Below are 23,757 nucleotides of genomic sequence, written 5' to 3' on the forward strand. Positions count from 1 at the left end.
TATAATATGGTTAGTATATCTGTTTTGTTTTCTTTGTTCAAGTTGTAAAACATTTTTGCTCTTAATTTATAGATTTTTATTTGGGTTAAAATATTATCTTACTTATTTTGCACACAATTTTTCAGTTTTTCCTCAAACAACAGATGTATCTAGCAAACATCAACCCAAGGTGTACCAAAACTCTAGTAATGCATATTAAAAATGAATCTAAACATGGTTCTTTTACCTGTAACTCAATCTCAGAAGTTTCAGCAACGTACATCACCCCTAGATCCAATGGGAGATATTTTTGACCATTTTAATACAACAGTCATTGTTTCAGTGTAGTTAAATTTATTTAAGAAAATCATGATACTTTATTTTTTTATTAAACTTTTTAAATAATATTTCCTCCATGTCTTTTTTTGGAATATCTCCCTCTTCATTATAGTTTTTTGTAATTAAATTAATTGTAAATCTTGACATGTGTATAGCATTTAAAAATGTTTCCGATCACACCGGTACCAATTCTTTATTGTTATTACTGATAAATTATTTTTTATATGTTTTTATAGCTTCTTTTTTCATTTGTATTAGTTTTAGCTCTTTGGTATTTTAAAGGAACTATTGTTTTATACTTTAAGATCCTTAAAATCTTTATCCTTATTGTCATAAAATCTCTGGTAAAATTTTCATTTTTAATTTGCAGTTAATGTTGAATGAAATGTACTTTGGTTCTTCAAAATTTTAGAATTGTATCACGAAGTGGTTTATAGATTTAAAAATTGATTATTTTTTGTAAGTGCTTCGAAAGATCACATTATAAATTTTATACATTGTTGGATCAAGCAACCAATGTTAGAACTCTGTGATCGTTAGTAAAATGTACTCTAGGAAGCAGTACATAACCAGAACATGTATTTATATTAGGTTTGTTGCTTTACTATTTTAAAGATGTTATTGGAAAAATTATCAGAGAGGAGCTCATCATAAAAATCATATAGAAAGGATGGATTTTAGGAAGTATAAGAAAAAAAAAGAAATTTTTATCGTATTGGTTCCTAATATATCGGCACACAAAATGAAGGGGCTTGAGATAACAGTCAAGTAATTTTGTTTTATAAGCTAATTTTAGGAACTTTTAAACCATGATACCAGAGGTATAAATAAGTGAAAACATTTTTCTCTTTTGCTATTTTTTTTTTTTGCATCTTAAATCTTAATTAGTATTTAAACTTAAAAAATTGAATCAAATATCTGATATACTGAATGCGATTTCATTAATCAACCTAGGTCTCTAGGATTGATTGTAGAATCTGGTTTATACTGAAGAAACGTTTTTCTTTTTAATTTTATGAAAACTTATTAAGGTAGCATACTTTATTAAAGGCATGCCTTTGATTTAGAGTTAAAAATTAAACTACAAAAATCACAGTTAAGGACCGAGTTTTGCCTTCTATAAATTGAAAGTAATAAAAATATTATACATTAAGATCAACAAAAAGAACTTATTTTTTTTGTCGAAAGTTTTACGGTACTATCCTTACTTGCAAGGGTAGACAGTCAACTGACAAATTAGTTTATTTAGGTCCTTTTGTAGGGTGATAGATGGAAAGGATGATCCCCACTTTAAAAAGTCATCTGCGTAGTCGGTATGTAAGAAAAAATAAAAATTAAAAAAATTTCAGTCTCAAATCCAACACCTTTTGATTATATGAGGTCTCTGGAACAATCACTCACTACTCGGCTACTGTAATTGTTGATATTCAAATAAAAAAATTAAACGAAGTTGAAAATTAAAATGGAGTTTATATAGAAATTGAGCCAAGTTGAAACCTCCTCAAGTTTAAATTTAAAATAGGGACTATCTTGCAAAAGTATATCAATAAATTAATTTGTAAGTTCACCGCTTGCTGTTAAATTCTCTTTTAATTGTACAGTATTCGTATATGGGTATATAATTCCAGGCTGGGAAAATATTTTCAGAAAAAGTAATCTTTAGATTATTAATTTACCAGCACTTTAAGACAGCTTAAATAAATAATATTTTTTAACTTTGCCCTTCCATTTATTTAAATATATAATTTTGTCTCGTAATGATAATAATTTAAAGATTATTTAACAGACCGTAATAATTATAAGCACAATTTATTATACATATAATTATACTACAAGAAATATAAATGAACAGTGGCGGCTTGCATAAATGTACTGTGGAACTGCAGCACCCCCTATTTCCACTTGATATCGACAACGTTTAATATAATTAGTCCTTTTTTTCTTTATACTTTTAAAATATATAATCCTTAAGTTTAATGTCAGTAGCCATTCCCCAGTTTATGAAGGCACAGTTCCATACAAAGATACAGAAATCTTTGTATGGAACTGTGCCCTTCACAGTTCCAGCGGCATGGTGTATGGCTGTTGTGCACATGCGCATGTAGGAAGCTGCAAGGGAGAAACAATGCTGGTGGAAAGTAGTTTTGTTTTTACTCCACATGTGTATGGAACATTCCTTGTTCATTCCCTTTTCTAGTTCTAACTATTTAGCTACAAGCCACCACTGTAAATGAATTAAATTTAAATTGCCCAATATACAGACTAGTAACACATAATCATAACTTCTTGAACATGGGTCTCCAAAATGTATAAGTAACTGGCTAATCATATTAACTAAATCAATAACTGTAAAAAGAAAAAAAATTAATACAAAATGGTTTTTTACATGTTATCCAATTATATACTGAGCGATGACCTTGAAGTCTAGGGGTTGTAACAAGGTCAATTATATTTTTATTTTGTAATAATGTATGATTAGTACATTTTTAGCAATTCAATATTATGTAACAATTTAAAAATAAATAAACCCTGCAGTAAACACACCTAAAAGTAAGATACTAGCAGGCAAATTTTGCATATATGTATATAACATTTGCTGCCTGCTGTACACACCCACACACACATATATATATATATATATATATATATATATATACACACATACACATGTTTGGCACTTGGTAATGCTACAAATAAAGAATTCTGTAAAGAGATTTTAATTATTTTAAATTATTAAATTTATTGTTTAGCAGTCTTTTTATTCATTTAATAATGTGTTATTAATTCATGTGTTTTAAAAAAATGTTCATCTGTAAAAGGTTTTGGTGTCAGTAACAAAAATGTAAATCGTAACAAAAAGGTTACGATTTACCTTTAAAACATTTTTAAAGGTAAATCGTAATGTTAAGTTTACTATCAAAACATATTTAAATGACTTTACTCGAAAAAGTTACCTTAGTTGTCACTGTCCACACGGTTACAATATTTATTTCTAACTAGCTGATCCGGCAATGCCTAATTATTGCTAGATTTGAGTATATGTATATATATATATAGATTAAACGAACACAAATGAAAGTTTGATTAAACATTAAAAACTGAACATTATGGAACATCATAAAATTTAACCTTTCTTTTTTCCCCTCTTCCAATCTTTTGTTTTTCCCTTCTTCGCAGAAATATTTCTTTTCACTAATATATATTCTGAATATGAGCCAAATCGGACCATAAATACAATTTTTTTAAATATCGCGACCCTCCTGTGGTACCAAGTGGGTCCAAACTAATTCAGAAACCTTGACGGGTGTGCATACAACAACTCAGGAAAGTTTCATCACAATCAAATGAATGGTATAGGAACGCATATGGGACAAACAATCATTTATATATGTATATAAAAGATTAATGGGTTTTTTGTCTAAATTTGCTGCACTTTAGCGTTATATATTCTTTGCTTTTATGCAAAATAATTTTCTTCTTTAATCGCTTTACCTTTACCTTAAAGGGAAGCCGGATTCAGTCATTTGATATATCCTAGTAAAGCCCAAGATTTAAGTGTCTAATAGACTTGGTTAGATTTTTTTTTAAATCCCATTTAAATATGAATATAAAGTCCTTATGAATTTTCTTGTGTTGCATTACTATAGAATAAAATATGATCTCTAGCCATCACTTATTTGTTTAAATAGAATTATTCATTTTTACCCAATCTGTATTAATATTCCCTTCAGACCTTTTGTTGTCGGGTAATAATCGACAGTTATAAATCTAGGTCGTAATTAATTAAATTTCATGCATCGATAAAAATAACATTAGTGACTATTTTTAGAAAAAATGGTACTGAACTTACATCATTTTGGTAAGTGAAAAATTATTGCTCTGCTATTATCTTCTTGAAACTAAGAGTTTTTTCTAATTTATTGATAAATATACAATGTTTGTGGTAAATAATTGCCTCTTGCCTATTTTTTTCAGTGTTTCAAACATCTACGATTAGATCTCTTTACCTTTTCTTTCTTTTTCCTGTTTAGCCTCCGGTAACTACTGTTTAGATAATTCTTCAGAGGATGATATGTATGAGTGCAAATGAAGTGTAGTCTTGTACATTCTCAGTTCGACCATTCCTGAGATATGTGGTTAATTGAAACCCAACCACCAAAAAACACTGGTATCCACGATCTAGTATTCAAATCCGTGTAAAAATAACTCTTTACACTTTACTAGGCTTTACTAGGACTTGAACGCTGTAACTCTCGACTTCCAAATCAGCTGATTTGGGAAGACGCGTTAACCACTAGACCAACCCGGTGGGTTAGATCTCTTTACCTATTAAATATAAAAATAACCGATTGAAATTGTAATTAGAGTTTCATTACTCTTTTCATAATAATTAATATAATTTTATTTTTTATATATCTATTTATGTTTTTGGCAATATCTTCAATTACATCAAGTTAATAATTTTTTAAAAAGTTGAAATTTAGATTTTCAAGCCCTGTATTACAGATTTGTACGTCGGTCAAAATTATATTGAGAATTACATATAACAGAAATGTCACACTTAAAAAATCAGGAGTGGCTTTCTCAAACACCATTGTTCACTTGTTCAAAAATTACTAAATGACTGTTATGAGATGTCTATTTTTTAGAATGGTTTATTTATAATCTGATCTTTTACTGTGAATTATTGTAATTGTATTCATTTTATGTATTATATCTTCTATTTCATTGTAAATTTTAATGTACTTTTTATTTGTGTTGCGAGTGAATGCTACATGATTAAGGATGTACTATTGTGTCGTATGCACTGCATACTGTTAAAATTTCTAAGAATCCAGATTTGTGTTTAAAAAATCATATTGCTGTCTAGATGTAGATAACAACTTAAGGCGATAAGAGCAATATTTCTCAAATTTAAATACAATATAATTACTGTATTAAATAAGATATACGATATAAATTTAATAATTTTTTTTTTTTGGACAGCAAGATTCTATATCTGTAATCAGCATTTTTATGAAAACAGTTAATACACTCAGTAGATTTAATTGAATTTTCTTATAATATATGTAACTGTATTTTTATAACTTGCATTGTCATTTCAAGTAAGTAATAAGAAAACCGAATGCACCTTGGCTACAAGAGGTTTTTGTTCACTTCCACTCGTAAACTGTTGGTCTTGGTTCAGTACTTCCCAAAATGGTTTATTACAGGGTGGTTTGTTAAGTAAGGAGGGGGGAAAAGTGGGTATAAGTGGGGGAAAATAGTGAAAATACTGATACAATTTTATTTATTTTTTGTTATAACCTTTTAGTTCGACATGCTTAACCTAACAATTTTTAAGGGCCATTATACATTTTTATAGGTCGATTCGTTTCAGCTCTTCAAAATAGCCATTTACAGCATCAATCGGTTTGCTATCACCAGAAAATTTCTTTCCTTTTGAACCGCTTCTTTAGATTTGGAAATAGACAGAAATCACAGTAAACCAAATCTGGTGCATAGGAGAATGCAATAGCAGTTCAACCATTGTAAATGCTGAAGTGTGAATAATCATATTGTCTTGAAGCAGCATTTTTTCTTGACAAATTGCAATCTGGTTTTCTTGATTTCATTTACATATTAAAAAAAGTCCATAGTATTTGCTGTTGATTGTTTTCCCATTTGTAAGACAATTGATTAAAATTATGCCCTTTTCATCCTAAAAAGCAGTATTTGTGACCGTTCCAGTAAAAAAATAGTTACTTGAACTTCTTTGACATCGTTTGCCTCTTAGTGTTTATTGTTATGGCTGTTCCTTTATCTTAAGTTTATGAAATTAACCTCCATTTCATTTCTATTTCTTTTAGTTTCATTATATATTATTTGCCCAAATAATATTGCCAATTTTTGTGATAATTTCTTCAGTTATTACCTCATTGGGAATCGATTGTGGTATTCATCTTCACACTGCCACATTTTACTTGGTAACAGTGAATAGTTTTAAAATAACAATGCAGACTCACTGTGAACTGCATCATTACTTTTTATTTAGTTTCTCCTTTAAAAAAATAGAATTTTTTTATTTACTTTTTCTCTATTTTTTACCAGTCACTGATAGTGGCTTAGTTAAATGTTGAGCACAAACTTATTAACATTTAAATTTGATCATTTAAGCAATGAAATAAAACATGTCACTGACTATTTTATTTATAATACTTATATGTCGTTTCCCTTATTTATCCATACACCCTATATGTTGTACACCCTGTATGTACTGTTCATTTCTTTGATCAAAGGCTTTTTTTTCCACATGTATCTTTACCTACATAAATATATATTTTTTATGACAGAATATTAAATGTTAATGATGTAGATTAATTATTATAATAATAATAATGTGATAAATCAATAAAAAATTAATAAAAATAGTAATATTTATAGCAATATTATTATACATCTTGTGTAAATATTATATATTTATAATGAAAAAATAAATATGATATTATACTATATTTTAAAATAAAAAGTAAATAAATAAAAGAATGTGTGTGTTCTTTACTGAATTGTTTTTTTCTGTTTTAATTAACTTATTTTTTATCATACTATTGTGTGTTAAATCATTTTATGTTTTCAAATATAATACTAAGTGTAACTTAATGAAAAATATAGCAAAAAAATCCTGTAATTTGTTTGGGTAGTACTTATCACAAAGAAAAAAAAAATTTCATTAATGTTAAAGAATATCATAACACTGCTGAGTAACAAATAATTTTATATATGACTGACACAGATAGTGTTGAAAGATGATTACTGGACAGCAGACTTGTAATGCATGAAAATTACATGCATTAAAAAAATACATAGTCAATGTGTTAAAGATAACAATTACGTACGGCAGCAGACCATCAGTAAAATATTGGAAAATGTAAAAAAAAATTTATCCTCAATAAATCATCATCAAGCAATTCAAAAATTATAAGTTAGAATTAGTTAAGGTACATGCCAAGAAATATGAATTTAAAATTAATTTGAAGAGCTAGCTTCATAATTCACTCAATTGAGGCAGTCCATGAGTGCCATAATCTTCAAAAATGGCTAAAAGTAACCTAAGTTTATTATCTATAGATTATCACAGGTGATGATAAGATAGAAGGGTGTATGACTATAAAACAACAGTCATCAAGATTGATAGAACTTACCACGTTTAACAAACTCAGGTGAAAACTTGTAATGAAAACTATTAGAATTGTGGAATAAACAAAACTGGTTTTTGCGTTATGATGTAAGTAATTCTTCTTACTTCTGTTAAAATGGTGTAGTTTTAACAAAGTCATTGCATATTTCTCCTACGTATAATTCTGTAACATTGTCTTGTCTCCTATAATGGAAGTGAAACTGAAAGGTAGCTCCTCTTGATACCTTACTCTGATAACCTTCAAGAAGAGGACTTTGTCAGTGCTTTTCAGGAGTTGGGATTTATTATTAAGGAGAGCATTTCAAAGGTGAGAGCAATCATTTTTAACAGACTTCAAAAAAGTAGGAGGTTATCAATTCTGACTTTATTTTTTATTTTATTTTTTAATGCATGTTATGCAATATCCCTGATGTTGGGAAACAGATTTTGATCAATTTTATTTTAATTGAAAGAGTATATTTTTGAAATGGTCCCTTATCAATTTTAACCAAATCCGATATTAATCTTAGGAAAATACAAAAAAAAACTGAATGGCTTGACACCCTTAGCCGTTGACCGCTTGCACCAGTATCGTGTTGCTTTGTTCCCTTTATGACTAGAATATTAATAACAGTCTATGTTGTCATTCTTTAGTCTCTGTGAAAATATTCATGGCATTTCTTTCTCTGTTTTTCCTCTGTAAACAATCTTTTTTTTACCGAGCACTTAGTACACACGCTGAATATCACTGAGCATGCTTTCTTCCAAATTTGGTGGAACGTTTGTAACTTGAGATACGACTCATTTTAGCTTTTTATTAATAAGTAATAAAAGCGCAAATTTAAACATTAAAATCTAATATTTAGTTCCTAAGAATTATTAAATTAGTTACTCCATTAAAAGTTAACATATCAGGATGCTAAGTAATCAATTTCAAAGATAGAATGTGGGGAACACATGTACATAGAAAATAGAAAATGAGATGCCATTCGGAGTCTCCATGCTCTATAAATAACTCTCCGTGAGATTCCAAATGGATCTCATGACCTGATGTTGATATGTGAAACCCCAATTGGGATATTATGGCCTGTTAAAAATGGCTTAGCAGTCAAGTTGTTAACTAGTGGGGAGATGAAGTAGATAGCTAAATTATTTTTATTATAATTTATACAGAATGACTATTTTCTGTGAAACTCATAATCTAAATACATTCTTGAATGTATGCAGCAAATTAATTAAAAACAGAAATTTTTATCTCGGATACTAATATTTAAAATGAATCCACAAGAATACTCCGATGAAGCAAGAATACTTCTGAAAACATTAAAATAAAGAAATAATTACGAATAAGTATTCATCAAAGTTTAGAAAGTGTCTGATCTACTATGAGCAATGACACCATCACAATATAGGGGATAATGTACTACAACAGGATGTCATAAGAAGTCAGTTTGCAGGTCCCCACCCTGCTCGTCATCTGAGCTATCTAAACTTTTGATAAGTATTAAAAAAAATTTATTTTTATACATAATTACATTAAGATGCAAATTGGTAGATTATTTTTATTTAGTTATGTTATTTTCAAGAATTATAATAAACTTATATTGCCAGTGAGGAATTTATTGTCCCCCAGGTGGCAGATAAGATAATACCCAGCAGATATGCAGTTATAGATGGGAAGTAAAAACACCCCTGAACCAAAACAATGCCTCAAATCCACTTTGTATTTGACTTGCCACAAATGGCAAAGTGGTGACCATCTGTTCACCAAAAGTGCAGCTGTAAATTTCTGCTCTGAGCTAACCTCAAGATGTATCCTTAGGGGACTTGTTCCTCTAACCCAACAAAAAATTAACTTGGATTTGCACTTTGTAAGAGATTTTATCACAGGGAGTAGTCATCTCTCATTTCCAAGGAAATGACAAGTAGGCATTCAGATTCTGGGTACCTACAATAATGTGCTAAGGATGAGGTAAATATTCTGAAACCTGCATTAAACAACAATTACGTAAAATTAAAAATATAAATTACATAGCCACTTCAATTTTTTTTTATGTACTTAAAAACAGGTTAACTTAAAACAATTTTCCTAAGAAAAAAATATTATGAATAACTGCACTTCAAAAAACAAACTATACAGATGAACACCCTTTTGTTTCTGAAGGATTTAGGATCCTTAAAGAAAAATTAGGAAAGAGTAATAATGTACCACAATTTGAAATAGGGTTCATTGTAAATAAAAGCATATTCAACTCAATAATAGAATTTAAATCCATTAATGAAAGACTTTCCACACCAACCTTTAAAAGATCTAACATAATTTATACTGTTGTAAATACACATTCATCAATAAAGAGAAGAACAAAAAGAAAAGTTTTAGCAAATACTGAGAAAACTTTACACAAAATCCCATCTAAAAACATCATTATATTACTTGGAGACTAATGCACAAGTCTGTAAAGAACATGTAACACACACAGTAGACGGATATCCTGCACATAAAAGAACTAATACGAATGGGGAACAACTGCTAGGCCTGTGTAAAGAACATAACATAATATTAAAATCTATGTTCTTTAAAAAACTTCCTAGGAAACAAACTACCCAATCTACGGTAAAAAACAACTTCACAAGTAAACGCTCCACAATGGAGATACTCAATGTTAAAGTTACCAAAACTGCTGGTTTAGACTCAGATCCTACATTTCAATAATTAAGTTCAAAATTGAACAATATGTAGAAAAATAAATAGATTCCAACCTAAAAGGTTTGACACAAAAATTAACTAAGGAAAATGGTTTTAGAACCCTTTTGGAAAAAAGAATGCCCAAAAATTGGGAAGAATTCCAAAAACATAATACAGACAGCAGAATATACGTATCCTTAAAAAGAAAAGAAAACATGCCTGTTGTCATAATAAACTAGTCCTCAAAAGACAAATAGCATGGAACATCTGGAATGCAAATAAAAATAAGAACAGGAAAGCCTTTATAGAAACTAGGAAAATAACATCTAATGACCAAACTACATCTAAAAGATCAACTAACTTCGATTCAATTTGACTTTAAGAAGAACAATATAAGGGATTTTTAACAAAATACACACCTCCAAATTTACATTTTAAAGATTCAGAAACAATTAAAAATGCATATAACACAGAATATTTAAACAACTGCAACCCCTAGAATAAAACGCTATCGAAAAGAGAGTCAAAGTCACCAATATTTGAACAAATTTAAAAAAATCATAAAACAGTTTAAAACTAGCAATGTAACTGCAGAGCAGTGAAAACATGATAAAGTGTTTGACAGGAGTAATCCAAGAAATCTGGGAAGCAAACCTTAAGGATGAACATTAGTGTTAATAATACATCTACTGCACAAGAAGGGAGACAATACGCAGAGGAATAGCCCTCTAACCAGTGGCATGTAAAATCTTGTCCTAAGCACAACGAAACAGTGCTCGACCCCAATTAGGAGGGTTTAGAAAAGTTAGGTAGTGTAGAACACATCACAGACCAAAAAAATTTTAGAAATTAGGAAACTCAGAAGCTTTTAGATTTTAAAAATCTAAAAGATTTAGCTTAGATTTTAAAAAGGCATACAATTCAATTGACAGAAACATGCTAATCAGCATTGTAAAAGAAATGGACAATAGAACTAGTGAAATTATTAAAGAAAGCTACCTTAACAAACACAGCATCTAAACTAAATATATAGGGTGACTGTAAGACAAGCAGATGGTGTACCACAACTCCTTTTCAATGTGCTTTAAAGAAGGTAGAGAATGGAGAAGCACTTTAAATAAATACTAAGGCCAACAACTTGAAAGGAACTCAAGATCTTGATGGATTATCTAGCCTTTGAGATGACATGGCAATTACTACAGACTCACTTGAAAATGCACAACAATAAATCACAGAATTACAAAAACAAGCAGCCAAAGTAGAATTATAAATTCCATTTGAAAAAACACAGTTGTGTTTTGACAAATGTCAGCAGTGCACCTCAATACTTTAAGATAAATAATAAAGCTATATCTAAAACAAATTGCATTAAATATTTTGGAAAATGTGTATTGAACACCAAAAGAGAAAATATAGCAATAGAAACTAAATACAAAAAATTTAAAGAGCATTTCACTTACAAGAAATCTCTATCATGGAGCATAAAACTGAGACATTATTAAACAGTGGTTAGACCCGAATTACTTTAAAAAGTAGAAACACAACTAACCAGAATTGGAGATCTTGAAAAATTAAAAAAGATTGAAAATAGAATTCTGAGGAAAATACTAGGACCTAAAAATAACAGTAAGTTGGAATTCAAATTATAACCTAGTAATTTTTTTATTTTTCAAGTACGAGAATTGTACTTGAAAGCTTAAAAATTGATAGATGTAATTAGGAAAGGAAGATTACAATTCTTTGAACATATATGTAGGATGGGTGATAACAGATTAACTAAACAGATCTTTGACTTTCTAAGAAGTTAGTTACAAATCCAAACCCACATGGTTTCGGGGGGGAATTAGGAAAAGACATGAAAAATATTAGAATCAACACAGACACAATAAATGACAGGACACTTTTTAGGTAAATAATTCAGGAAAGGAAAAATCAACCAGTGGAAGGAAGTGGACATAAGAAGGAATACCATTCTTGAACCATGAAAGAAGTGTGGGTACAAAGTTGATTTATTGTACCCTCTAAAAGGGTTATTTGAAAAAAAATTATTTGGATTCTTTATCAGAAATGAAACATTCTTGAAAAAGATCAATCCAAAAAAAAGTAATTGAGAAGCAGTTTCAGGTAAATCAGAAACTCTATAAAGTTTCTGAAGGTATTTCTATAGGAAGATAAAATATTAACCAAATAGGAGATACTTTATTTAGATAACATATTATACATTGTACAATTCATGACAGGATGGTAGAGGATCTATCCCCATTATTTACTTTAAAAGACAAGGAAAATGTTAAACATCACAAAATAAAAAAGGAATATGGTTGAAACTATAAGAAGTAAATCTTGCTGTACATGAAATAAGAATTTTGGAAACACAAATTGAAATATATTTCATAGTGAGAAAATACATATCTTCTTAATTAACTACAAATAAGACTTTGCCAACCAAATAGTCACAGATCAAAGTGGCAGCAACATAAGGATTTGTTAAGAATAATTATGAGGCTAGGTTATTACCATATATGTCATATGAATTGTTTTATGGAAGATTTAGTGCTATGATTAAGCAAGACATACTGAGAACCAAGTAAGTTGCCTTGAAGGTGGATGAGAAGTTTATCATAAAGAGTTGAAAAACCCAGAATAGAGCAGTCAACAGGGCCTTTAATTATGACAAAATTGTTATCCAGAAACCGAGTAGTGTTTGAATGTGTTATGTAAATATTGATGTGAATGAGAAGTGTGCCTGTGATGTGGATGGTGCTGATGTTATGTCTTTACGTTAATTCCAGCACCGCCCTGCGTGAGGGAGTGGGTCCCACCACATAAGCGGTGAACTCCACACACTCGGTATGTGCGAGCTGCTGGGTGTTTGTTTCAGGCAAATTTTCCCCACTTCCTACAAAAAAAAAAAAAAGGTGGTATACATAACGCTTGTTATCTTATGGTATACACTACCAGCGTCTCATTCGGCTCCATGCGGCGCATTCCAAAACCTTGAATGTTACATGTGAACGCCCTGTATCTTGTGCAGCACGTTATCATATAACGCCGCTTATTTTATCAGTAAGACATTGTGTGTTATTGATCAATAAGACAATGTTGTCATTTGTCTTATTTTATCAATAGGACATTGATAAATTTTATCCAGTTTCCAGGTAAAAATTTTGTCACAAATTCAGCTCTATTGACTGGTCTAGAAGTCTTTCAAAAGAAATGTAAATTAAGAATTTCTAGGCATTGCAATCATTGAAAAATGTTAACGATTAACATTTTTTTTGTTGAACTTTTACATGATATTTATTATGATTTGTTTGCTGCTAATTCTCTTTTGGTTAATAGAATTCATTTGTCTCCTTGTATGTTTGCAGTAAGTTAGAGAAATCATTAATGGTGAGCTGAGCAGTTGGGGGTTTTAAAGTTAAATTTTGTCAGGATATTTGTGGTATTTGTAAGATATACCAGTTTTTTAAGCATGTCTCAATATTTTAAGTAATCTGGTTGTATATTTTAATATATGTATTTAGTATGGGTATTTCCCTGGCACTCTGAATTTCTCAAGAACAACCCCTTTTTTTAAAAATGTTGACAGTCAAATAGTTAGTTACTAACTTACATGAAACATAGAAGTCTATGTTTGGGAAAATCTCAGAGACTGTTATAGATATGCAGCTGTGTGAATATTTTGAGTCTTGTTGTCAATCCATTCCTGTGCAGTATGATGGCTTGGCTTTTGGCTTCTGTAGAGAGTGGTAATTTGATGCTGGTAGTAGGTTGTTCAATACTGTGCGATTTGTCCATTGTTTTTGACAAGTTTCTCATAATGTACTGCTTTAGATTATGCTGCTTAATGGATATGGCATGGGTGGTAAGGCTATCCATGCATGATCATTGCCATCATCACCTGATGATCATTATGTAATGATCATCACCTAGTTCTGGGGTGAGTTTACTTTGAAGTGAGGGTGCTTCAAAGTTTGGTGCTTGGTCTGATTTTGTTAATTAAATCAATGATCTTAGACTGGACGGCTCTGTTACATGCGATGGCACAACTTAAATAAATTGAGACAGAAGAGCTGCTGGGTGAGTTTGGAGTCTACTGTTTTACTTCATAAGGCCAAATCCTGATGTGTAACTAATAGATTCAGATACTAAGTGAAGAGAAAATAAGACACTGATTCGCAGCCTGCACATGTCCTTTATGTTGCCAGTAGCTGGACGTGCACAATTGCTAGGTTTCCATTTTTTATGTTGAACTGGAATGCCAGTTGTGTTAAGAGGCTGTACGAATTTAGTATCTGATCAGGTAGTTAAGAGAAATCTTGGTGGTAGAATCAGCAGTTGTAGACTGGAAATATCAAGAAGTTTTCTCATTTGGCTGAACAAATGTTTAATGCTCCGCCTGTCAGGATTAGGGAAATGAGTATAGATTAAGTTATATGTGTTATGTTCGATTGGCTATTACCAAATTAGTTTTACCCCATTGAGGATTTTTGGGAAATCCACGTGCATTGCTCTGGAATCGTTGTCAGCTGTCATGGTTTTTCTCTGCACTTGTTTATATTGTGCATTAGCACATACCACATACATTGTTAATCAAGATCTTTAAGTATTTTTTCTATCGGGCGTGAATTATGATAAAAAATTTTCTTCCTATCTGATTTTGATAGATTTCTGGAAATACATTGTTGAAATTGATTTTTTCACGACTATATTCAGTTTACATCAATAAAAAGACGCTCCAACCAATGTTTTCAATATGGCAGCAGAAAATGGAGCTTTTAAAAGAAGTGATTTTCGTAAAGTTCATGAAAATTTTCTCGATGGTTAAACATATTATATTTTTCATAACAATAACCATATTAAATTCTTTGAAAATGTTTTCGAGAAATTCAATTTTGAAAATAACTGCCATGTTTATCATATAAATTGCCATTCAGCTTCACCGGGTTGTAATACTGTTTCAGTAAATAAATTAAAATTTTTCGTAAACATAAAGATCAAGAAACCGATTTTCATATGAAAATTCTCAGAACCACCTGTGATCAAAATTTACTTGTGTAAATTTACTTCTTTAATAAAGATCTGGAACCGGACATTTGCAATTGGTAGACCTGTTAGTACAAAGCCTGCTGTTTAGTAATCCATTTCCATTTTTCTTCTTCACAACTTTAGCGGCAAAGAGGTGAGTGTGGATGTATTAGAATAATTTATTTTTGTAATTACCTTGCTCTGTTTTGATGTAAAAGAAGCCGTAACTGTTCTCTAGCTACTGGTAAATTCATACGTATTTTTTAACAGATTTTTTTGTTATTTTTGAGTTGTGTTTCCGTTTATTAACTTATGTTCACGTGCCAGACCAAAGAGACGGCGTAGTTAAATTGACGCCGAGAAGAGGTTGTAGATAATTGAATCAAGTTATTGTGTTAAGAATGCCATGTTGTTTTATTTAGTTTTAAATTCTTGTTGCTTATTATAAATTATTTGTAAAATTTAGTAATATAACTGCTTAAGCTTTGTTTATTTTTTTGGGTTAAATGGTCCATTGTTTCAAGGTTGCCGTATGTATGTTAGCTGATGGGTTTTCGTTATTTCTTTTTCTAAATTGAAGTGAATTAAATAAAAAAGTATGCCGCCGTTTATATTTTTGTTAGAATTAAATATTTATTAAGGATTAATGCGTTAACTGGGGTGACGTAGTTGTTAATTAACAAATATTAGTTCAGCCGGCGTCTTGATTTGCAAAATTACGTTTAGACAATATAGTGGGTTTTTTGTTTATTAGAATTAATAATCAGCTGCCTTCAGTTTTTTCTGTATTCTATTATTTAATCGCTTGTAAAATTGTGTGTCCACCTTACCTTTTTTATTAATTTTTTTGTTGTAAAAAACGTATATTTGTAATAGATATTGCATTTGTTAATGTTAAACCTTTGCAATTTTTACTGTTGTAAACAGTAACGGTGGCAATAAAAATGTTAGTATATAACATGATATTATTATTAATTATATAAAAATAGTACAAATTGCTTCTTTCTTTTTTAACAAAATACATTTTTTAGGAGATTGTTTGAATTATGAGAGGTTTTATCATGCAATTTTAATTCTTTTGTTTACCTTTAAAATTAAAATATACTTAACCATGTGAATTAATAAGGCCAAATTTGTTAACATTTTGCAAAAGCCTTTAAAATAGTTAAATCAATTCTAGGATAGTGTTTTTATTCATAAATTCGTTAGTAGTTGGGTTCAGATATGCATAAATTTCTTTTTTTTACTGGTGTTTGCACCATTTTATAATACATTATAAATTTGTTAGATGTGATTTTAACCTGCCAATTTTAGTGAAATAAGATGGCCAGGTTCTGTTTTAGGTAAAAACCAAGCCAAAAGTAGTAGTTTGATTTTAATAGTAAATCACTAATTCTGTATAAAATTGTTTTTAAAATGAATTATTTCACTTAGTTGGGTTGTGCTAAAATGGAACTTTTTTACTCTACTTTCTAGGAATGTCTTAAATGTGGCAAAGGGAATTTGTGCAAATTTTATTTGTGAAATTTTAAAAAACTTTAATTTTTTGTATGAAAGTAATGCAATTTTAAATTTGGGAGGATGATTTCAATGATTAAGATTTATAAACAAAATCCATTTTTTTTACTTGGAATTCTTTATGCGATTGATTATTAGATATTAAAAATGTATCCAATTAACAATTATTTAAATATATTTAGAATGCCATTAATAAGATAAGATGTTCTTTCATTTGAGACTATTTGATTTATAATAACTTATAATTATAAATTTCATTAATGGTGTTTACCATATATACAAAGATAGATAATAACATTACTTGCTGCTTTGTGGAATGATGATTCACTGCTTGTGTTTTGAGTTACACAAGACTGGCAAGTAGGGTTCAAATTTCAGAATTATTGGAAATTCTTAGCTATGAGTTTCTTGTTTGTAGTATACAGCATTTTAATCCCACCGTTTAAGACATGTTTTATATAATAGTTTTTTTTTGTTAATATTATGCACTTGTTTTAACTGTTATTACACTGATTTTAAGTATGTAAGGATTTGAATTATTAGTATGTTATTGTAGGTTAGTTAGAAACTAAATCGCAGATTTCACAAAAAATTATTTTTGTCCATTTTTGACTGTGAAAATGTGAGCTGCTGAATTTAAATATGGTCGTACATCCATTCAAGATGAACACTTGGGATGCCACGACCGATGAAATCATCACAAAAATCTAGTATTTCACATTAAATTAATTAAATTATAGCCAACAGAAGGTACACAGAGCTTGGTTATATTGCTAACATTGTTGTAAAGTGTTCATTATGTTGGCTATGAAAAAGCTTTCCTCTCCGTGGGTATTGCATTAGCAAACAACCAAAAACACATTCGATTGAACACTTCTTAAGAATGTTTAGATTATTTATATGTGATATTAAGTTTCTTTGACTTTTTATAACAGTAGATGATAAATGGATTTACCATTACACACCAGAGACCAAACAATGGGTGAGAGCAGGTGAAAGTGACCGTTCCATTTGCAGGAAAAGTCATAGCTGTGGTTATTTGGGACTCTAGTGTGGTAGTGCTTGTAAACTACCTGGAAAAAGGTAGGAACATCAGGAAGTATTGTTTTTCACTATTGAACTGATTGAAAGCTGCTATTTTGGAAAAAAAATGCTCTTTCATAATGACGAGACTCCTGCACGAATGTTTTGAGTTGTTAATGTATGACCAACACTTAGAAAACACTCTACATACCCTGGATGATTTGGCTCCCAGTGATTATTTCCTCTGCTCTGAAGATTCACTTAAAATGATGGAGAAAACTATTTATTTCAAAGGTACAGGCATCATTATTATATTATGATATTAAAAAGTTGGACAGTCCATCTGTTTAAATGTATCAAATTACAAGATGACTGTTAAAAAAATAAAAAAATAGGTTTTTGAAAAATTAGTGATTTTGTCAGACCAAGAAATTTCCATATGACCATAAGGCTCTCTTGAAGGTTGCAATTTATGGAAAGAAGTGACAGATTTATTAGCCTATTGACCAAAGTGTGTGATTTCCTTAAGGAATTTATACACCACATCTTAAATATATGATGATTTTTACAGCAAATGAAAAAAAAATATTTTTAAATTTCAGATTAAATTAATTTGTATATAATCAATATAAACAAACTTACTGTAACAAAACATTGTGTTAGTAGTATTGTAATTATTATTTTAAGAAGTATATCCTTTCTAGATTCTACATATCATTTTTGTTATATTTTTTATATTGTTCTGCAGTTGACCATCTTTTTTAATAAGATTGTTCTTTTCTTAATTTAACTGTGTTTATGGTTAAATCATTTGTAATAAACTGTCTGATTGTTACAGAGAAAAAAGTTATTTTGTTTCTGTGCCTGTGGTATTCTTTGGGGTGTTACAATACATTGCGTTTCAGAGTTAGTAATTTTTCTAATGTAGTCTAGTTTCAGATTTCTAATAGAAGGGATAGTGATGTATTTTTTTAAAATGCCTTTGTTATTCACCTTGTTTGAAGATCATTCAAACAATATCATATTTGTATTAACAGAGTTAAGAAATCAGGGAGTATGTTTATATGAAGAAAACATGCATATATATATTTTTTTTTTTTCAAGAGAAAGATGACATGAACCTTCAATCATCAGAAGTATCTGCTATCGTAAACAAAAGTTAGATTAGATAACCGTTTAATGTTTTTTTTGATGGAAATTTTGCAAAAAAAAGCTTTAAAATTATGTTAGATATTTGTTCGGTATTGTAATTAATCATTGAATTTTGTCTATAGTTCTTGAGTAAATGTAATATAACTAACTTTTCTCATTTCATTTTATTAATCCTTTTTTTATTTAGAAATTTGATTTTAAGTAAACTTATTTATGAATTCCAAATTCTTGATAATTATATGCCACAACTGATATATGTTTTACAATTTGCTCTTTATGTTATAAATGACAGTTACTGTCCTTACTAAATAGATTTATCACTTACTTAAATTTAAAATAAAGTAAATTATTACTGTTTATTAAAACTAATAAATAAGCGTTTGTAAATGTTATTTGTTTATTTATTTAATAATAATGTAGTCTGTTACTCATTCTCTTTTTTTTTCTCTAACTTGTCATCTGTTATGAAATCCCTATCTTTCTTTATTCCATGTAAAAACTGAATTGTCACGATCTATTGAATGAAATGTTTTACTGTTTGCTCTGTTAAAACATTGTCAACTTTAATTTAGTTGTGTAAAAATTTAAGATTCATTTACATATTTGTTTTATATATTAATTTTCTTAAATTTATTGTACATCTTTGTGAAATGGATGGTTACCTTTACAAAATTTTCTTTTTTTAAGGCATTCTCTTAAATGTTCTAAATTGTTTATTGAAGGGGAATTGTTAATTTATCAAAATCTGTACATGGTGTAATTAAAAAATGTAGAATTTTTTAATTCTATCCCCATGTCGTTGGGAGCATGGGCTAATTTCAGCCATATTAGACATACAGTTCAAATATGTCATCTAAGTAATTAGAATGCTTTTTTTAAAAAAAATATTAGTTAGAAAAGGCTTTTGGGGTACATTAAAAGGGTACTCCAAAAGCTTTTTGTACTGCTCATTAAACCCTTTTAATGAGCAGTACAGGTTTCAAGAAGTACATGAAGATAACAAGGGTTGGATGTTCTAACACATAAACAGTTTAAGAAAATATTGACAAAATATCGACAATTATGAGAAAATATTGACATTATGATTATCGTTCGATCACCATTAAAGAAGTTCTTATGTATATTTGTTTAGAATCATCACAATTCTGCAAATTATTAAAATACTAAGCTGTGTTTAAATTATCTTTTTTTAAGTGTGATGAAGAAAAAATATAGAAAAGAAGTGATAGATTTTGTTTGCCACATATTAAGGCATCCTGTAATAGTCATTTTAATATTGGAGGAACAGGTAGAAGGAAAAATTTGTGCAGGCAGGCAATGTTTGGAATATGTAAAATAAATTGTTATGAATGTGGGATGTTAGGGGGTATACTGAAATGAAAAGAGTAGCATTAGATAGGGAATCTTGGAGAGCTGCATCAAACCAGTCAAATGACTGAAGACAAAAAAAAGTTTTAAGTGTTTTCTATTATTTTTTTTATTTTTTAACAGAAGTCCTCTGATTTAATCCATCTATATAATATCTGAATATTCCTCATAGGTTTTCCTCTTGTAAAACTGATCTGCATTATCAGCATTAACATTTTTTTTAATTACAACTAAAACTGCCTCCATTCAAGATCAATATATCAGGCGGTTGATATTTTTAATTTGTTCATTAATTTAGTTTGTTATTAAACTTGCATTTCCTAAACCAGGCATCATTTTTTAGGTATTTTGTTTTACTGGAATGAAGCATCTATTAAACATTCTTTGCACTAAAATGGTCCAGCTATTTTTCCACTTTTATTAAACTTTGAGGCTTTGAAAGGAACGTAATTTGATAGTTTTATCAAATTTTTTCAGTGCCTCGACATTTTTGATTTGTTTTTTAGTTTGATCATCAGGAATAATTTTAAAGCTTTATTAAATATAAGTAGAAGTTTTGAAAACTACACATAACCCACAAATCGAGCAAACAAATTTATTCTTGAGAATAAAAAAATAGTTTGATGTTTACTTATGAAACTGACTGCTGTTGGTATCCGCTTTAAATTTTTGTGGCTGTTTTTTTTTTAAAGAAAGTGCAAAAAATTTGGGTAATGAAAATCATTACTTTAGGCTAAAACCAGTATAGTAAATAAAATCTCATTTGCTCAAGTAGAATGCTCACATTTAGTATAAGTAGTATTATGGTCAATATATGAATCCAATCAACGAATTAAAAATATACAAAGCCTCCACATAACTGAAAAAGAATAGGCTTTATGACCAATTTAAGTTTTTTTTTTTTGTGATGTTTGTAGTTACAGTTTTTGATGTAGGTGTCAAAATTAATACCGGGTTTACATTCTGATGTAATAGTTATATATTTCATTGAATATTAAATCTGACTGATGCTGAAGATTGAAATCTTTAATTATGAAAATTAATTTAAGTCTTAAAGTAATACTATTCGTTTTTTAAGTGTAGGCATGTATCTGGGAAATGAAAACATGTCGTAAAGATAATCTAATATCAGTATATTAAATCTTACCTTGAAAATCATGTATTTTTTTATAAATAATTTTCACTTGATTTGTTAAAAAATTAGTTAATGCTGTTTCATATCAGTTTTTTTATGAAACAAATCAAGTTATTAGAATTTTTATATGATAAACTTGTAGTGCATTAACAGGTGGAAAATAGAATGATGAAAATTTACAAAAAAAATTCATTTGGTAGAAATATTTTAAAAGAAAAAATATTCACTTAACTATAGTGACAGGTTAGCTTACTGGCTGTTAGATTGGCTGATATTAACCACCTAGTCTAGTGGTGAACTTGTCATTGTAAATCAGCTGATTTTGAAGTCAAGAGTTCTAAGTTTCAAATCCTAGTAAAGACAGTTGTTTTTATACAGATTTGAATACTAGATCGTGGATACCGGTGTTCTTTGATGGGTTGGGTTTCAATTAATCACTCTTCTCAGGAATGGTCGACCTGAGGCGGTACAAGACTAGACTTTATTTACGTTCATATATATCATCCTCTGAATAATACCTTACGGTGGTTCCGGAGGCTGTACAGAAAAAAAAGATTGGCTGATATTTAGTTCAGTTCCTGGCAAAGTCTGGTATTTTGTTTTTATCTTTCATATCATTAATTTGTTTCTCCTCAATGTGTGTGTATACAAAAACTGTGTAATAAATTATAATGTTAAAGTGTATTTATCATAAGCTGATGTTTCTGCAGAATGTGTACCAGGTAGTAAAATATTGTCTAATGATCCTAATAACATTGTTGCATAACGTGTGCTTTGCCATCATAAAAGCAGTTAAGATATTAATTACAGGAATTTTGGTAGTATCTCAAATCTGTATTATATCAAATTAATGTTTTCTAGATGGCCAGTGATCCAGAGCGGCAAGGTGATGAAATGGAAGATTTGGATGATGACAAGGAGTCATTGGGTGGTTTCGAACAGATTGGGGATGAACCACAGATTTTAAATCGACCTGATTTTCTTGCTAAGATACAAGGCCGTCTCAGTAACACAGATGCTGTGCTTCAGGTAATCAAGCGGCCTATCTTTACTTTTTATATAATGTGTCTGGATAATTTGGATTCATACAGCATAGCAGTACGTTACGTGCAAAAATACTAACACCTGAGATAATATATTAACTGGAGAAAGTGTTAATAAATTATAAAAATAATCAAGTCTTTTGCCCATAATTCTCCTCCTGATTGAGTGTATGTGCTTGGGTTGCAAGCTATACATAAACTTTTTTTTTTAATAGTTAATCACTCAAGAAGTATCTTAATGTCCCTTCAGGTAGAGGATGGTTAACCCACCGGGTTGGTCTAGTGGTGAACGTGTCTTCCCAAATCAGCTGATTTGGAAGTCGAGAGTTCCAGCGTTCAAGTCCTAGTAAAGCCAGCTATTTTTACACAGACTTGAATACTAGATCGTGGATACCGGTGTAATTTGGTGGTTGGGTTTCAATTAACCACACATCAGGTATGGTCGAACTGAGAATGTACAAGATTACACTTCATTCACACTCATACATATCATCCTCATTCATCCTCTGAAGTATTATCTAAACAGTAGTTACTGGAGGCTAAACAGGAAAAAGAAAAGGTAGAGGATGGCTGTCCTGTTGTCAACTCTTCTGGAGATTAGAGTATCTGTATCTAGAGTACAAACTTCATATTAATGATAAATAATGGTGTTAACTGGCTCAAAAGTATGCTTTTTTGAGTTTCCTATGAAAAATCCTAGTCATTGTATAAAAAAACTTGAACTGTAAGCGTTTGGCAGATCACCGCTTAGAATTGTTTTGTTACTGCTGCAAAAGTGGTATTTATTCTTTTGACTTGTCATTAAATTACGGTTTTGGGGATCTAAGTCGTGACTATAATTAATGTTTTACAAATTTCTTATTTAAATTCGTATCATATGATATGAAACAGACGATATGATGAAACAAAGAATTGTTTTTATAACAAAACTTAGTTTTTCATGAATAGAAATGAAATAAATTCTGTTTTGAGTTTTACACGTTCCATAATATCTCTATTTAGATGTAATTGTGATTTGGTATGTAATTGAGGGGATGTTATGATAATTTTGTCTTTATTTTTGTTTTCAGTCATTACCGGCCCCAGTGAAGCGCAGAATTAAAGCACTGAAAAAACTCCAGTTAGAAACTGCAAATATTGAAGCTAAATTTTATCAAGAAGTTCATGAACTCGAATGCAAATATCATAATATGTATTATCCATTGTATGAAAAGGTAAATTTCTTTTATTAATTTCACAGGTGTTTGTGCTTTTACATGTCATGGTTTTATTAATGAGATAAGACTGGGCCTCAAATAATGTGTGTAGTTACATCAAGGTAAATAAA

At 29.6% G+C, this 23,757-nt stretch overlaps 2 protein-coding genes across 4 annotated transcripts in view; both read left to right on the forward strand.

Annotated features, from left to right (window-relative positions):
- The window catches only part of p (WD40 repeat domain-containing protein pink), a 38,621-nt gene extending 31,837 nt beyond the window's left edge, over window positions 1-6,784 (forward strand). The window contains exon 7 of one of the 2 annotated variants that reach the window (XM_075378785.1): window positions 126-6,784. In XM_075378785.1, coding sequence (XP_075234900.1) covers window positions 126-153 — 28 coding nt within the window. In that variant the 3' untranslated portion in view covers window positions 154-6,784. The remainder of the gene's footprint in view (window positions 1-125) is intronic. The other variant, XM_075378786.1, reaches the window with a different exon arrangement.
- Window positions 6,785-15,273: 8,489 nt separating this feature from the next.
- The window catches only part of Nap1 (Nucleosome assembly protein 1), a 43,343-nt gene continuing 34,859 nt past the window's right edge, over window positions 15,274-23,757 (forward strand). Inside the window, exons 1-3 of one of the 2 annotated variants that reach the window (XM_075378064.1) lie at window positions 15,274-15,345; window positions 22,249-22,416; window positions 23,501-23,644. In XM_075378064.1, the coding sequence (XP_075234179.1) occupies window positions 22,249-22,416; window positions 23,501-23,644 (312 nt within the window). In that variant the 5' untranslated portion in view covers window positions 15,274-15,345. Of the gene's footprint in view, window positions 15,346-15,416; window positions 15,436-22,248; window positions 22,417-23,500; window positions 23,645-23,757 lie in introns of those variants that run through there. The other variant, XM_075378065.1, reaches the window with a different exon arrangement.

Source organism: Lycorma delicatula, chromosome 11 (genome assembly GCF_047948215.1).
Source record: "Lycorma delicatula isolate Av1 chromosome 11, ASM4794821v1, whole genome shotgun sequence".
NCBI lineage: Eukaryota > Metazoa > Arthropoda > Insecta > Hemiptera > Fulgoridae > Lycorma > Lycorma delicatula.